At 43.6% G+C, this 17,975-nt stretch overlaps 1 protein-coding gene across 3 annotated transcripts in view; it reads left to right on the top strand.

Moving 5' to 3' along the window:
- The window catches only part of GRIA3 (glutamate ionotropic receptor AMPA type subunit 3), a 214,972-nt gene that overhangs the window by 97,159 nt on the left and 99,838 nt on the right, over positions 1-17,975 (top strand). For all 3 annotated transcript variants that reach the window (XM_083422311.1, XM_083422309.1, XM_083422310.1), the window contains exon 4: positions 3,989-4,176. In XM_083422311.1, coding sequence (XP_083278437.1) covers positions 3,989-4,176 — 188 coding nt within the window. The remainder of the gene's footprint in view (positions 1-3,988; positions 4,177-17,975) is intronic.

Below are 17,975 nucleotides of genomic sequence, written 5' to 3'. Positions count from 1 at the left end.
AATCTGCAAATTGCTGCAATGTGTGAGGAACTGAATTTAAGACTGGTAAAATGAGAAAGCTGAGAGGATCTAACAGTGGCGTAGCGTGGGGGGTGCAGGGGGGGCCGGCCGCACCGGGCGCAACATCTGGGGGTTAGGGTTAGGGGGTGCAAATCCACGGGTTAGGGGGTGCAAATTACTTGCCTTGCCCCGGGTGCTGACAACCCACGCTACGCCACTGGGATCTAAACAGACAGATCCTTCCATCCCTGCTTCTGACATGCATGTTTCTCCAGTTAGCAAACATGCCCTTGGCCCCCAAAGGCTGGTGACCTTGCTTTAACCAGTGACCTATGCCCCCCCAAGAATCTTGTCTCTGAAATTTTGGAAAGTATGAGTGCATACAACAGCTGTGTGGCAGTGAAGCAAGACTCCAGGTATATTGGCAGGTTCCCTTAGGGACATGATGTACAATATTAAACACTCCTTAAGCAAAAGCAATAAAAGGCCAATTTTTCCCCCACTTAGCTTAAAAAACCGGCATAAATTTCCCTTTAATTGCACTTGGAGTTTTCAATTATCAAAATGTCTCATTTGTAAGCTGTCTGCTAACCCAAGCCTTGTACCTGCTCGTTCTATAGCATGTAGCAGAATCGTAATGCTGCCTCAGACATCATAGCCATCTTTGTAAAATATGATGTTAAGGAAGGCTGAGTTCATTGTACCATACATATGTAAATGCCTCTCTTTCAGTGGTCTCTGGGGAGAGGGGAAGCCAGACCGTATTCCCAAGCACAGCATGTATTAATTGTACGGCAATAAAGTGCACACGTACGAACTCAAGAACGTGCAAGAAGCATTAAGCAACCAAAGTCAGGACATCATTAAGGGAACCAGAAAGCCCTGCTCAGAAGTTATATTTAAAAGATACTGCATTGGGAACTGCCTGGACTGAAGCTCTTTTACAAAGGGCAGACAACCCAACCTGTAAACCAGGTAATGTAAGGAGTAATTTTCAGCCCAGGGCCTACGTTTCCTTCTGGGTGACCTTTTGAGGACCACTGGCCAGAAGCAGAAGTGGACAGAGCAACAAATATATGTTACCTTTGTATAGTAAGCTGGCTTCTACACAGTGATGTGAGCCCAGCTGGTGTGTGGCTTGGGAAAGAGTTTCATAGGCTGGACAGAAAGCATTGTTGGCATCCATCTGTCTCAAGAGACAATGGAGTACACCTCCAGAGGTTAAGTCAAACCGCTGGAGAATCATAGTGCCTGCTGTGGATGCAGAAAGCGGTAACTCAGAACTGCTGCCTCCCATGTTGTTTTTGCTGTGTTAGCGGCACCAAAGTGACCTGCCAAAGTGTGCAAGTCTGGGCAGTGTGTATGGAGGTCCTGGGCTGCCCAGATAACAAAAAAACCCCTCTTAGCCTCACTGATGTGGCCCAGAGCGTTTTGCACCAGTTTGGTTGCAGAAGTTGCTGGAAGGAGGCATACATGACACCATCCAACCATTTGAGAGCCAGTGTGGTGTAGTGGTTAAGAGCGGTAGTCTTGTAATCTGGTGAACCGGGTTCACGTCTCCACTCCTCCACATGCAGCTGCTGGGTGACCTTGGGCCAGTCACACTTCTCTGAAGTCTCTCAGCCCCACTCACCTCACAGAGTGTTTGTTGTGGGGGAGGAAGGGAAAGGAGAATGTTAGCCGCTTTGAGACTCCTTCGGGTAGTGATAAAGCAGGATATCAAATCCAAACTCTTCTTCTTCATTTTAGGAACTCCACTCCAGATTTGTTTAGGGTTTACTCCTTCACCTTTTCTTCTTCCAAAGATATCCTGCAAGGCAACAGAGGTTTATGATCAGAATTTTCCTTCTCTTAGTTGGGTTCCCTTCCCAGGCTGATGAGCCAATCTGCCCCTCACTTACCTCCACAGCACATGCAGAAACTGCCGTCTTAACCATTGGACCCACTATGGGTCTCATCCGCTCAATCCACCGGAGCCTGTCTTCACATGCAGGGGAAGTCGCTAACTCACTGAGTGTTTGAGACCCAATGGCCACCCTCACCTGGTTTAGCCAGCTAGTCAGAGCCCATAGAGAGCAGCATCATACCACTTCAGATTCACATGGCTTCCCAAAAAGAAACTTGGGGAATGTAGTTTGTTAAAGGTGTTGAGAGTTGTGAGGAAGCATTCCCCCATTCCCCTAACAGAGCTACAATTCCCTGTGTTCCCTGAAAAGAGGGTCTGAGTGTTCCACTACTCTGAAAACTGTAGCTCTGTGAGTGGAATAGGGGTCTCCCTAACAACTCTCAGAACCCTTAAGAACCCTACAGTTCCCATGATTCTTTGGGGGAAGCTATGACTGTTTAAAATGGTATGGCACTGCTTGCAGAATAAAGTGCAGATGAGGCCTGTTAAATCCACCCACAGCCCTGGACTGAATCCCTATCATTAGTAAATAATGGTTTCTCAAATGAAGTCAGGGGACATTGCCCTCCTCCTATAAGAGACCATAGCAAGATTGCAGCCCACCCCCCTAAAAAATAGCTTCCATGCAGATAGCCTTCAAGAATGAGATTATTCTCCCCAGCTGTTCCACAATTAGCTCTCAGCAGTTTGCTTAAATTCAGTCTACGTCCCAGCCACAGTTGTTCACAAGGAATGAATGGTCCACTTTCAAGCGTAAATTTCTCGCTGTGCTGCTCTTTGTTCGTTTTATGCTGCCTCCCTGCTCTGCTGAAGCTGTTAAATGAGTCGATATTACCTTAATATGAGCTTTAAAGGTGTTATTTAATGCCATTACATTCTCTATTAAAAAAAGAAAGAAATGCACTACATGAACGGGGGCCGGGGGGGGGGGAACACACCTCTGAATACCAGTAAAACCACATGTCTACATTACTTGCCTTGAGATAATTGCCACAATATTTTAATTGCCATTTTCTCCTTATGCAGAGCTCAGTCTGGGCTAGTTATGGGCCAGACCACACCTCCCAATCAATTCCAGTACTGCTCCGTGCCACCTTGGAAATATGATAATGTCAAACGGAAGCTACTTCAGGTTATATAAGGCTCCACCTGCACTATACATTCAAAGCAGTATCATACCGCTTGAAAGAGTCATGGTCTCCCCCAAAGAATCCTGGGAGCTGTAGTTTGTTACACCTTCCATTGAACATACAAAGATCAATGCTGGGGTGGAAAACATGATCCTCACAATTTCAGTGAGCGTATTTTGAAGGTGTGAACAGGACTTTTCAAGTCGTCCTTTGGGCTGCTGATTAGGCCAGGGATGGGGAGACTCAAATGTGCCCCCCCCCCAGGCTATCTGGCCCTTGGAAGCCTTCCCCAGGCTATGCCTTCTCCCTAGCCACATTCCCTCTCCCTAGGTCTCAGCCCTTACCAGCCCTGCTTTGTACCCTCCAGTTTTTCCCAACCTGGAAGGTTCTCTTGAACTTGACTCGATGGAGGCTAAAGAGGGGTGTACATGTATCTGTACTGCACTAAAGTAACATTAACTTTTACTGCTCTGCCCACCTTTCCATCTCTGGCATGTGATTCCTGGAAGGTTGCGCAGAAGGGAATGTGGTCCATGGTCTGGAATAGATTTCCTCCACAGCATCAAGCTGATTGCACATGAAGTCATCTAAAGGAAATTACACAGTTTTGTTGGTGTGTGGGTCTGTGGGTCTGTGGCTGTGGGTGTACTTGCCTGGTCTATGGCAGCAGGATGAATGGACTTGAAAATTGTCAAGGCACGTGTTAAATGTTTCATGGACAATCTCTATGTCTTGGCAACTCTGCTAAATCCAGAGGGTTACTACAAGCAGGAGGGAAATTACAACTGGATTTCTATTGTTCACAGAATGCTCGCAGGTCATTAATTTTACTAGGTTATAAACACTGCAGCTGTTTCCAGATGAAGCAGGAGCTTTCTTTCCTTCTTTGTTTTTAAATCAACTTGTCCCCACTTTCTGTTTTTAAGTCTTCTTTCCCCTTTTCTTTCCCCAGGATTTTCCATTCTTCAGGCAATTATGGAAGCCGCCGTGCAAAATAATTGGCAAGTGACTGCCCGATCCGTGGGAAGCATAAAAGATGTTCAGGAGTTCAAGGCAATCATTGAGGAAATGGACAAGCGGCAGGAGAAAAGATACTTGATCGACTGTGAGGTTGAAAGAATAAACACCATTTTGGAACAGGTAGGTTCCCTTTTCGTAATGGGCATATCGTTGTGCAACAGTTTTATACATAATGCACATTGCACTCCACCTTACCGGATGTGTGAATTGAAGGATTGGGCTGCCTGCTGTTGTTACAAAGCATTGTGAGCCATCCTGCATTGGGCCTGCAGCACTACTGTTGCCTATTCAGAAGAAATTTATGTTGGGGGGAGAGATTTGGGAGAGATTCTACTCTCCAAAAGCAGAGTTAAGCACAATGGTGATTGTTCCAAGCACATTAAAACTTTGTTAGATTTATATTGGCTCTTATCCACCTTTAAACAAACATTCCCCACAAAAATACCTAGGCCAGAATAAATCACAGAAACTTAGCTTTGCAGAAAAGTGGCTGTTTTACTCATAGAGTTTCCAGAAGTTGCATCAAACAACAAGTCTCCATCTGCTGGCAGTAAAATAAAGATGAAAAAGATTCCAGATGACTTTAAAATAAATGTACTTGGTTTTCTTACAAAAAGGATCATACACTATTTGGGTTAGCAAACATACAGGGTTTTACAGAGATTCAATTCATTTACATGCAGCATTTGCTGAGTTCAGAGAACAAACAAAAAGGGGGGGAAACAAGGAGGCAAAAGCTGCTGGGAGCAAGCCAAGCCGTACTCGCTGGCAACATGAGCTCATGGTTCACTTTAACCCTTTTTTACATGCAAGGGTGAGTCAGTAACAATTTACTGCGCCATCACTTTTTGTTCATTCATTATTTAAAGCATCTTTACCTTGATCTTCAGCTAAAAAGCCCTATTCCCTTTTGCGGGCAGTGGCTTTTATAGCCTGGCATGATGGTGGAGGGATGTAGTGCTGGCATTCTGGCCTTGGGGGTGATTCCTATCCCATATGGCTGTTCTGACAGCTGGGGAAAACTCGTGAGACCCAGGAGCTAATTAGCACCCAATCTGGGCTCTCAGGGGCAGGCCTCCCCTGCAGACCTGAGTGAAAACTTCACTCCCATGGGAAGCTGCTTTATTCTTAGACCATAAATCCATCTGGTTCAATGTTGTCTACAATGAGTGGCAGCTGCTCTCCAGGATTTCAGGGAAACCTTACCTTAAGATACTGGGGAATGAAGATACAAAGCATGTTCTACCACTGAGCTACGGTCCTTTCCCAATTGTGCCCTGTTGTGACAAGACAGCTCTCATAACTCTGCATTTGAGATCATTATTTCTAAATAGGGTTGTTAGAGAGGGCTGTTATGTTTGTTTGTTTGTTTGTTTGTTTGTTTGTTTGTTTGTTTGTTTTAAGGTTGGGGGAAGGCTAGCAGAATATGCACTGGACTGTTTTTAAAGCTTGATCTGTGGCAATTTGGAATAAAATCATTCGATTAAAAGTGCACCATATGATAGATTATGAACCACCAGGGTTGTCCCCTTGCAATTTGTGTGAAATGTCATCAGTGCTCATGGTGCTATCTAAATAATATATGAAGAATTCAATTTACTGAATCTAGTATTTGACTTTTCAGCTTGGAATTTAATGGAAAGTCACAACTGCAGCCCAACTGTAAATTTGTTTACTAGGAAATCAGTCTCCCTAAGTTCAGCAGGGCTTTCATTCCTGGGAAGCATGCTTAGGCTTGTTGCCTAAAATTTCAGAGAGCATTAGCATATTTTCCTGAGCAAATTTTCCATTATTGACTGATGGCAAACTAGCCTCCCCGCTATAAGCAATTCAGGAGAAGCGCTGAAGATGTGAATTGGTTCCGACAGCATTCAGCTCCAATCAAGCTGTGTGTTGAATCTGCATGGGTAACTGGGGTGCTTGGGTCATATCCTGCTGCTTTTGAACTTAGCAGGAACATTGCAAGAGAGCCATGATGTTGAATTGCATTACAAAAAGCTGGCTTTTTGGTGATAGTTTGGAATTACCCATAAACATCCTTGGTTGTATTTTTCTTCTGATTTACACTGAAGATCCTATAGGTTTATCTTCTGATCCTTTCATACAGATGTAGCGGAACTGCGGGTTTCTCAACCTGAAAGACCTGAAATAGGATCCTTTCCAAACAATGGTACTGATTCCTGGTATTACTGGGAATCTGAACTAACAGTTATGAATTTAGCTCACACCTGCTACATAGAACCCCAAAAGGGTTTGGTGGTCAGCACAAATTTGATAGTAGGGATGGGGAATAAATATGATTTAGTTCATATTTAAAGACTAACCTACTTAATTCTCACTTTCCAAAAAAATACACAAACAGAAACACAGCCATCTTTTAAAATTCTTACTCCTCTGGAAGTTGGGATGCAGTTCTTTAATCAAGTAAAGTGTACAAAAAGAAAATTGGAATTTGGACAGAAGTGCTATCATTTTGATTCATAAAACTAATGCAATAAATCACATGCCTGAATGCACCCAGGAAAAACTAAAATTATATTGAGAAGAGGGAACAGACTTGCACTCTGTTGCTCTAGAAGGCAGGATCAGAAGCAGTAGGTTTCTACTACTGTGGACCAGGAAAAAGACCTTGGGGGCATTTTGGATGGCTCCATGAAGATGTCAACCCTGTGAACAGAAGCTGTGAAAAACGGGTGGCAACTGTTGGAGAAAGTACATTCTAGGGATCATTAGGAAAGGGGTTGAAGTATTGTAAGCCTGCAATTGGAACACTTGGAGAGGCTGAACAAGGAGAAGTCTGTGATAATACTAAAACTGTGATAACTCATAATAATAATAATAATAATAATAATAATAATAATAATAATAATAAAATTTATTTATATCCCGTCCTCCCCAGCCGAAGCTGGGCTCAGGGCGGCTAACAATACTAAAATAGTGCAACATTATAAAAACATTATAAAAATTAATTAAAAACAAAATTGATGGCAACCATAAACTAAAGTTTTGTAAAGATTGCCAAAGGGGGGAGTCAGGCTGCACCCTGACCAAAGGCCTGGTGGAACAGCTCTGTCTTGCAGGCCCTGTGGAAAGATGTCAAGTCCTGCAGGGCCCTTGTCTCTTGTGACAGAGCGTTCCACCAGGTTGGAGCCGCAGCCGAAAAAGCCCTGGCTCTTTGAATGAAACTGGATGTTGAAAGATTCAAGACAGAACAAATGGAAATACTGTGGAACCTTGGTTTTCAGATGTAACCCATTCCAGAAGACTGTTTGAGTTCCGAAACATTCGAAAACCAAGAACTCAATACGGAAGCCTAAAAACGGGAAAATTAATACAAAAAACTCAATACGGAAGCATTCAAAAACAGAAGCATTTAGGGCATTTGAGTTCTGAATCGTTCGTCAACGGAGACATTCGGAAACCAAGGTTCCACTGTACTTATCCAGAGAGTGTATAGTTAAACTATGGAACTCATTGCCATAACAGTGATGGCAACCAACTTGGGATGTTTTTTTTTAAAAGGATTAGAAAAATTAATGAAGGATAATTAGAAAAATTAATGAAGGATAAGGCTAGCAATGTCTACTAGCCATGATAGCTGTGTTCTACCTCCACTATTGGGGGCAGTGTGCACATGAATCCCAGTTGCTGGGAATCACAAGTGGGGAGAATGCTGTTGCACTTATTGTGGGCTTCCTGTAGATATCTGGTTGACCACTGTGAGAATAGGAGGCTGGATGAGATGGAACTTTGATCTAACCTAGCAGGCTCTTCTTAAGTTCTTATGAACGGTTTCTTATTACATCTGAATTGGGCCTCTAGCACCCATGAGGAGTAGAGTTTAACTATGGAACTGACCGTCACAGAATATAGTCGTGACCATGAGTTTAGATAGGTTTTTTGGGTTTTTTGGATTTGTTTTTAAGGGGATTTGATAAATCCATGGTGGAAACAGCTACCAATGGCATGATGGCTATATGCTACTTCCAGGATCAGAGACACCATGCTATTGCTTCACTGTCAAAGGCAGTATGTGCCTGAATGCCAATTGTTGGGAAGGGTGCTGTTTCACTCAGGCACTGATTGCAAGCTTCCTAGAGGCATCACTCCCTCTAATAGCAAACTCGTGATGAGTACCAAAAGGACTGGCATCAAAGCCTGGCTAAGAGGAGACAAGAGCTGTCTCCAATGAAGTGCCATCAAGATATTTAGAACTACAGTGGTGCCTCTGGTTGCGAACGGGATCCGTTCCGGAGGCCCGTTCGCAACATGAAAAGAACACAACCCACGTCTGCGCATGCGTGGGTTGTGATTCACCACTTCTGCGCATGCACATGATGTCATTTTGCACGTCTGTGCATGCACGAGTGGCAAAACCCGGAAGTAACCTTTTCTGGTACTTCCAGGTCACCACGGGACGTATCCTGAAAGAACGTAACATGAAGCAGACGTAACATAAGGCATGACTGTATTAAATTCCCTCCCACAAGAAGTAGCAATGGCCACCAACGTGGATGGTTTTAAAGGATCATTAGACAAATTCATGATGGGCAAGACTGTCAATGGTTACTAGCCATTCAGGCTGTGCTCGGTCTCCACTGTCAGAAGCAGTATGTCTCTGAACACCAGTTGCAGGGAAACACACTTGCAAGCTTCCCAGTGGCATGTGATCAGCCACAGTGAGAATAGGATGCTGGTCTATGTGGGATTTTGGCCTTGTCCACAAGGGCTCTGTCCTTAATAGCCAGGATGCTGCTGTCACTCCACTGCTGCCAGTACATTTCTGAGCACAATTCAAAGTGTTGGTGCTGACCTTTCGAGCCCTAAATAGCCTCGACCCAGGACACCTGAAGGAGCACCTCCACCCCCACCCCCCATCATTCAGCCCAGACACTGAGGTCCAGCACTGAGGACCTTCTGGTGGCTCCCTTCCTGAGAGAAGTGAGGTTACGGGCAACCAGGCAGAGGGCCTTCTCAGTGGTGGTGCCCACCCTGTGGAACACCCTCCCATCAGATGTCAAAGAAATAAACAACTATCTGACATTCAGAAGACATCTGAAGGCAGCCCTGTTTAGGGAAGTTTTTTTCATGACTGGTGTTTTAATGTATTTGTAATCTTTTATCAGAAACCGCCCAGAGTGGCTGGGGAAACTCAGTCAGATGGGCAGGGTATAAATAAATTGTTGTTGTTGTTGTTGTTGTTATTATTATTATTATTATCATCATCATCATCATCATCATCATCATTATTACCGGTATATCTTCCACCTGAGGTGCTCAACTCATTCTGCCTAGTGGTAGCAATCTGCCCTAAGAGCCATAGCTTGCTTTCCCAGTCTGGATTGATCTACCCCTGGGTTTATTGCTATGTGATTTACATTTTCTTTCTTTGAAAGTGTTTGCTTCCTTATTTCCAGCTCAACTCCTTATCACCACACAAGGTAAATAAATAAATAAGACAATCTCAGGGAAATTTTAAACACTTCTTAGATCTCTGCAGTAGGGATAGTCAAGGGAAAAGGAGAGGTCCTTTCTTCTTGGCAACTGTGTTTGGCTGATAATGCAGCACTGTGGGGTGGGATAACTCTGGATTTGCATATTTTGGATTGTCTTTTTCCACTAAGCTTAGAAGAGAATTTACCCAGCCAAAGGAAAGGAAAGCAAGCAAAAGAATTGAAATGAATTATATATGCTGTTGGTGCATTTCACTTCCTCTGGAGAATGAGTTTAGCATGTGCTTTCACACATTCTTGATCACTGTGGCACCATTTCTCAGACATTTAAAATGGGAGGTTCATTTCACTCTTATGTCTTGAAGATTTTATTTATTTATTTAAAAAGCTAGAATGAGCCATTCTGTGAATCAAGCCAGAATGCCTTATTTGGATGCAGACCAAGGTAGGTCCCAAATCAATGTAAGACAATGAACTAACTTGAATTCCTCTGGTTTCAGCCCACTAACACCTGCAGAGGCATAATGGGAGAAGTCTTCTCTGGGAGTGGCTCATTTTGCATGGTGTGGAAACAGTGGGCAGGGAGAGGTTTCTCCTCCCTATCTCATTAGCCCTAGAACTTGGATTCACCCATTGAAACTAATTGGTGATTGAGTCAGGACAAACAAAGCAAGTCACTTCCCCCAGTGCCTAACTCGTTTATGAGATGTGCTGCCGCAAAAAGAGGTAGTGACAATCACTTGGATTCAAAGGCTGTAAAGGAGGACATGACACACTCATTGCTACTTTTAAAACAGTGAGGGGGGGGGGACAGTAAAGGACATTTTCTAATGAGTGTAGTAGATGGAGTATAACAATATGTTATGGGGCCCTGAGTAACAACAGTTAGTATGTGAATGTGGATAGAATGAAGGAGCACATTCCTGTCTTATACTGAGTCAGATACTTGGTCCTTCACCCTCAGTACTGTCCACATTGAGTGGGAGAAGCTCTCCAGGATTTCAGCCTGGAGCCTCTCTTGGTTCTGCCTGGAGTTTTCAGGAACTGAACCTGGCATCTTCTGCTTACAAAGCAAGTGCTCTACCACTGAGCTATGGCCCTTCCCACTCACGTCCCGCATCTCCTCCAAAAGAAAATATAGAAACTGTGATTTAACAGGTACAGGCAGGTGCCAGAAAAAATAGAGGCAGGCCCTGGTAGATATGGACAGTTGAGATACAGGGCTGCAAACGAGAATGCTCCTGTGAAATATATGCAGTGCTGTTTGCATTTGCATCAGTTGTAGTCTGGAGGGCTACCCCCAGTCTGCACATATGGGACTTGTGCAGCCCTACATGGAGATGATGGGGGAGGAAACTGAAACTTTCTGCATGCAAAGATGTTACTCTAGCATTGAGCTTCAACCCGTCCCCTGCTTCACAGGCACATGGCTGTTTTTACCTGTGAAATATTGGACGGCAGTGGCAGACTCTGGGCTTTAAAATTTCAGTGCTGCCCTGTGCAATACCTCCTCTCGCCTTCTGTTGTTCAACATTGTTGCAGCACCCAATGCAAGAAAACTGGACACAAAAATGCTGCAACATGGAAAAACAGCAGAAAAAAAACCATACCCAAAATTGTGTGGGTACGTGCTTCCCTCATCAGCCACCCCATCAGTTAAATATGGGTTCCTACATCAGCCACTACTGTGCTTGTTCACAGAGAGAAGCTCTTACTGTCTCCCCTCTCCCCTCCATTCAGAATGGAAGGGAGGGTCATTGTCCAATCCTAGCTTCCAATAAAATGTTGGCATTTTTTAGGGGAAGGAAAGACACTGAGCCAGTGCAAACAATGGCCAAGCAGGAAAAGCAAACTGTTTCCTGTGCATTGTGGGCTTTTGAAGGGATATATACTGAGTTAGTGGTGGGCACACTGGCACAGATGCTACACTGGGCACCCCTGCTGTAAGCCTAAAAAAACCTCAGTGGTGCCATGCAAGCAAATGCTGTGTTCCAGTCCTAACATTTACATCTTTGTTCAGCTTAAAATGAAATATCATTTTAGGCATTACCTTAATTTCTGCATCTGTCTCTCAACTCAAGCATTGGGGTGGAAACTTCACTCGCAAGCAGAGTCACTCCTTAATTAGTTTCCAAGGCAACCTCGGAGGGGGGAGAGGAACTTGGTTAAACTGAGTAGGAGAAAGCAGAAGAAAACATGGCAATGTCAAATGATAAGATAATGCCCTAAGAATTGGCTTTTTTCCAAGTAGCTCGGTAGATGGAGCATTTGCTCCATGTGCAAAAGATCCCAAGTTCAACCCCCATCCTCTCCAAGATTGATTTCAGAAGATCCCTGATTGAAAATCAGAAGAGCCTCTACCAGTCAGTGTAGACAGTACTAAGCTAGCCAAACCAATGATCTGACTCAGTAGAAAGCAGCTTCCTATTCTGCAACAGCTCTTCCTTCCAATGAATGTGTCCAGAACAAAGAAGTGAAAATCTTCTCCTGGTTCTTTGTCCCACTTGGTTCTTGTGTTATACTTCATATTGTTCTAGGTTCTCCTATGTAGAAAAAGTGACACGTGAATTTCATGTGAGCAAAGGCAAAGCTGCCGCCGCCACCACCCAACTGCTTCCTTGCAACTAAATCTGCCAGTTGGTAAAAGCCTCAACCACTACATGTCCAGGTTTTTCCAAGGAGCAATCTTCCATTTACTTTATCTATTAAATGTATTTGTATTCCACTCACAGTTTGTTCCAGTGCCTCTGGGTAACTTACATAGCCTGCTTTCCTTATATTGTCACATCAACTTTGTGAGGTAGATTAGGATGAGAGTGAGTGAGTTGCTCAAGGGCTCCCAGTGAAAGATGCCAACTACATAAATTAACTCTGCCCCCTTAACAACAGATGGGCATATAAAAATTAAAATTAAGTAGACAGGGATTTTTCCTGATGCCGAGGAAGAGAAATAGGGAAAGTTCCCCAGGAACTATCCAAAGTTTTCTGAACTGTCCCCCTTTCCAAGTAAGATGCAATCACATATCAGCATAATTTTAGTTGATTGGGAAGTTTTATACAACAAGCCTGCTTCCTCCAAAAGGTTGGGATTTTTAAGCTAAAGAATGGGAGAAATGCGCTGAAAAATGTGGGATAACACTCAGTGTCATCTAACATCTCTGCAAACAAATCAGAAAGAATGTTTACGAAATAGCTGGCAACGTCTAATCTCCTGCAGAAACAAATCAGGATGAATGCTCCATAAATGGGTCATTGGGAAGTGCCCTGACATGAAAGCTCTCTTTCATTTTACACCCTGCTTGCTGCTCCTGGAGAAGTTGTAAGTTAAGTTTCCTAAAACCACAGCTGGGCAGAATGCTATTATCTCAGAAATAACATTTTTTGAAACAGTGCTGCCTTAGATGAATCCCATTCTTGATCAATTCCCCAGGGTTATATTAAGTTTGCCCAGCTGGTCTCATCCTCTGTTATAGCCTTCACCACCCTGGTTCACCCCTAGAGTTGTGGACTACAGCTCCCATCAACCCCAACCAGCATGACCAATTGCTGGGGATAATGGGAGCCCTGTCCAAATCATTGGGCAAGAACCAGATTGGAGAAGTCTACTCTAATTGTCTCAAAAACAACAACACAGGAGTGCCTAGAAAGCCTAACACGCAGAAAAATCTTCTTTAAATGCCTTAATTTCAATGTGAATGTTACATGCATATTTTGGCTGTTTGCTGAATGCCACCTTTAGCACTGCAGTCATAAAGTAAGAGCAGCCTATTTGTTTTTTAAAATAAAATAATGAACTAAAACAAAAAATGGTAGACAACACAGAAGATTCTAGTGAAAACAAAGAAAGAAAGAAAAAAGACTGTGCTTATCTGGGTGCATCTTATAACCATTTTCAGTAACCCGTAAAAACTGCTGCCTGTCCATTGGAATAGTACCTCATTGTACGGTGCTTCTGCAGAATGAGAAAAATGCATTGGAGCAGGTCGATCTCTCACTGCCACCCCTGCTTAAGAGGCATATTTCTATGAGTTGTCACTTACTGCAAAACCCACGAAAATCTTTAGCAATGCCGTGTGTCATCTTCGATATTTTATCTGGTGGAAAAATATAATGGGCTCAGGAATATCTGAAATGTCACCTTTGGAAGCGGCAAATAGAAAAAAGAAAACACTGCAGCAAATGGTTTAACCCTCGTTTTAAAAGATAAGCATGGATCATTAGGCATTGATAGATCTGGGGAGCTGAAAGCAATGCATTCACAGTGTCTATCCTATATCCTTCAATAAAGCTATTGTTGACATAGTTCCAGGGCTGGCACTAGGCCAGAGTGGGCCCTCAGAACAGGAGGGGCCTCCATGCCCCACTTTCACTGGCCTACTCCATCATATCTGCTTTTCTTCCTTTCTCTTCTAGAAGGTTGTGTAAATGATACAGTTCTCTGCAGTCCTGGTGTTTCCCATACCACTTAACAGCAACAGACACACATCGTCTCGGAGGCCCATCTTTGTCCCAGGAATTCCCAGTGTGTTGAGGGAAAGCAAAGATGGTGGCTAGAAAGCTTCTGAGATGAGAGTTCAGTGTCTGGTACTGAGCATCAACAAGGGAAGGGAGGATGGAAAGCCACAAGGGCTGCAGAGCGATTGGACTCTACACCACCAAGTTTCTATAACCCAGTGATAAAAAAACTCTTTCTTTCCTCTGAAAAAAACCCCATAAACCAGAGAAGAAGATCTGGGTTCCATTGGGCTCCATGGGGGACACCAACCCATCGCTGGCACCAGCTTTGTACAGTTCTATAACACACCCACAAGTTGGAAATTATGAAAATCATCCATGGGCAAGGGAGTGAGCAGATCATTTGTGTTTACCACTAGATTTCTTATAAAGTACAGTGGTACCTTGGTTTATGAACTTAATCCATTCCAGAAGTCTGTTCTTAAACCAAAGCATTCTTAAACCAAGGTGTGCTTTCCCATAGCAGCGGGGGATTCAATTTACAAATGGAACACACTCAACAGGAAGCGAAACATGTTCTTATTCCAAGGCAAAGTTCACAAACCAAAACACCTACTTCCGGGTTTGCAGCGTTCTTAATCCAAGTTGTTCATAAACTAAGCTGCTCTTAAACCAAAGTACCACTGTACTTAATTTCTTAAGGGTTAAAGCTAAAGAAAGAGGCTTATGTTGTTGTCTACCTGCCTGTCTTGCACAATCAAAATAAATAAGCTGGCTAAACTCGGGAGCTGAACAAAGATTCTCCTCTCATTGTAACAATTCCGTCAGTTTTCCCTCTAGGTTGCTAGACTCAAAAAATGTATACACAGTTGACAAGATTTATATGTTCTGCTTCTGTATTTCTGCTTTGTGGAAAGGCATTATCAAATTCATTTGCTCCTGTAGGGCCAACGCCAGTGTGGCTGATTGGTTCTGATAAGCTTGCCTCTCTTTCCATTCAGATTGCTGCAATGTTTTCTCAGGCTTACATGCCGTTAGCTCTAGGCTAGGAAGATGTGCTGAATTCTAAAAGTACTATTAGGGCCTAATTAAGTCATTTTCCCTCTAACGAGCTTCGATTTCACCACATATATAAAACAAAACCTGATAAGTTTCTTCTGGAAATGCTGCTATTTTCTCAAGCAGGGATTTGGCCGCTGCTGCACAGTGATCTTAGAACCACATGATGCTTTCAGACTCTCTGCAGGAAATCTATTAGATTTCACAGAAGCTATACAGAGTGTCAGGTGCCCTGTGCCACGGACACAGCAAGGAAGGGCTGGGCAGGGCAATATCAGAGCAATGAACTGAACAGACGTAGTAGAATAAGGATGAAGTTTTCAGGGTGCAATTTCAGGGTGCCAGGAGTGCCAACTTGAATGAAATTTTGTGGGGACCCAGGTGAGAACCCGCCCTGCACAATCGATCACAAGTTGCAGCACGCACAAACCATTTGAATGTCAGTGTCCATCAATTGGGGGGGCTGAAATATTTTATTGGGGGGGCTGAAGCAATCTCAGCCCCAAGAGGTTGGCTCCTGTGCTATCACTAATGTATGGTGAGGCACCCAGATTGCCTGGTCTCTTCTACGATACCTCCTCTATACCTTAGTTCCTCATTTTTTTGGAGTGCCTTATAAGTCAATCTACCCTTTTCTTAAAGAAAAAAGGATTCTGATCTCTGCAAGTTGTTATTGGTTTGGTTGACACCAACCATCTTTTGTTCTATCTTATCACTTTGCTTCACTGACTTTGAAACTTGCAGGGTGTGTATGCTAAGGTTGCCATATTTCAAACAGTGAAAGCTGTTGACCTTTTTTTGGGCAAAGTTGTTGGGCTTTGGGGGCAGAAACGCAAAAAAAAAATAAAAAAAATCCACTTTTAAAGCTATTTTTAATGGGAAGTTGACAAAACAGCCCTGCCAACATGGGCTGCCATACGTATGGATTTTCCAGGACATTTCCCCCTTATTTGCACCCAGACACTGCTGCAGTATGGTTATGTCCAGGAAATCCCAGTCATATGGCAACCCTAGTGTATACGTGCACATGCAATTGTTAACATATTCCTGGTATTCTTATTGTGCAGCTGAGCACATCATTTAAAAAAACAAAACCTCAGATATGCCATCACCGAGCAGAGTCCTGCCTTAGTTTCAAAACAGCTTTGCCAAATAGAGGGTAATTAATGAACTGTTTGCCGTTTGCACATAGAAATGACTGGATTTGGCTGTGTGGGTAGCAGACATTCAAAGAGCAGCTGCAAAAGATTGTTCCCACTTAATCCTGGCAAGACAAAGACAAACTAAATGTAATAACATGGCATTTTCTATGTAGAAGCAAAGGGAAAGGTAGTGAAGATTCCGCTTTTTTTCAGTAGAATTATCTGTCTCTGAAATCTAAATGAGCACTACTTCATTCTGATGATTACCGTCACTTTGCCTTCCAGTATATATTTTGAAAAGCTGTTCGTCCATCTGTTATGCATTTGAACACCTCTTAAGATCATGCCACCAAAATCTGCGCATATCAGAGATTAGGAATTTGTGAACTTCCAGATCTTCTTGGACCGCAGGTCCCATCAATTCTGACTGAGGTTAATGGCTGTTAGAGTTCGACAACATCTGGAGGGCCCCAGGTTTCCCATTCCTTGTCTGTATAAAAATATAAAAGTATATTATTTGGGGACAGATCATTGGTCCATCTAGCTAGTACTGACTGCTCTGATTGGCAAAGGATGTCCAATGTCTCAGGACTAACAGCCTTTGTAACTTGGAGGTACCAGGGATTGAACCTGAATCCTTCTGCATGCAACATCTACTGTTGAGCCATGGGTTTACAATTTTGTCTAACTTCACAGTTACAGAACACATAAGGTAAAGGTAAAGGGACGCCTGACCATTAGGTCCAGTCGTGACAGACTCTGGGGTTGCGGTGCTCATCTCGCTTTATTGGCCAAGGGAGCCGGTGTACAGCCTCCGGGTCATGTGGCCAGCATGACTAAGCCACTTCTGGCAAACCAGAGCAGTGCACGGAAACGCCGTTTACCTTCCCGCCGGAGCGGTACCTATTTATCTACTTGCACTTTGACATGCTTTCGAACTGCTAGGTTTGCAGCAGCTGGGACCAAACAATGGGAGCTCACCCCATTGTGGGGATTCGAACCGCCGACCTTCTGATCAGCAAGCCCTAGGCTCTGTGGTTTAACCCACAGCACCACCCACGTCCCTACGGAACACATAAGTTTAGTCAATTCTGCATTACACATGCATGTGTATAAATATATACTACATGCAAGATTCAAAAGAAAGAGATAACATTACGGAGCAGACTCTCCTGTTTCCTACACATATTTCTGGTGTGGTCTCCAGGTATCACATTTGAACTGCAGGCTGGATGTTGGTCATCCATTATGCTTGAACCTGTGAGTGTGGCACTGGCTTTGGCCCTCTGTGCTGACCAATAAGACACAGAGACAGTGCTGCAGAGGCAAAATCTCTGGAAAGGATGAACAGCTTTGTTTAAAGTACTTAACAACACATGCCTCATTCCTTAACAACTCAGGGAGATTTCTCCATGGAAACCTAACCGCATATCTTGAGTCATTGTGTTGTTCTGTGCCAAGAACTTCCAAGGTTCCCAGGAGTACTGTGGCTCAAGGAGATATGGAAGCCTTGTCTGTGGTCTTTTGCCTGTTCTGTAGATACAAGTCAACACTTAGATGCCACTGTCACCAAGCAATGGATGTTCATTTGTGAAGGTGCCCTAAGTATAGGTTGCCAAGAGAGCTTGTTGAGTTTCCATCTTGGTAAGGAAAGTGAGAAGTGTACTTGGACAAAAGTTGGGGAGCGGCCATTGCTCAGTGGTAGAGCATCTGCTCTGCATGCAGAAGGTCACAAGTTCAATCCTATCATCTCTAGTTAAGGCTAGGAGATAACTCTTTCTGAACCATTGGAGAACCACTACTAGTCATT

This window comes from Podarcis tiliguerta (genome assembly GCF_965153285.1).
Source record: "Podarcis tiliguerta genome assembly, chromosome: Z".
Classification (NCBI taxonomy): Eukaryota; Metazoa; Chordata; class Lepidosauria; order Squamata; family Lacertidae; genus Podarcis; species Podarcis tiliguerta.
The sequence above is the reverse complement of the archived record's forward strand: the minus strand, read 5'-3'. Positions and strand labels throughout refer to the sequence as shown.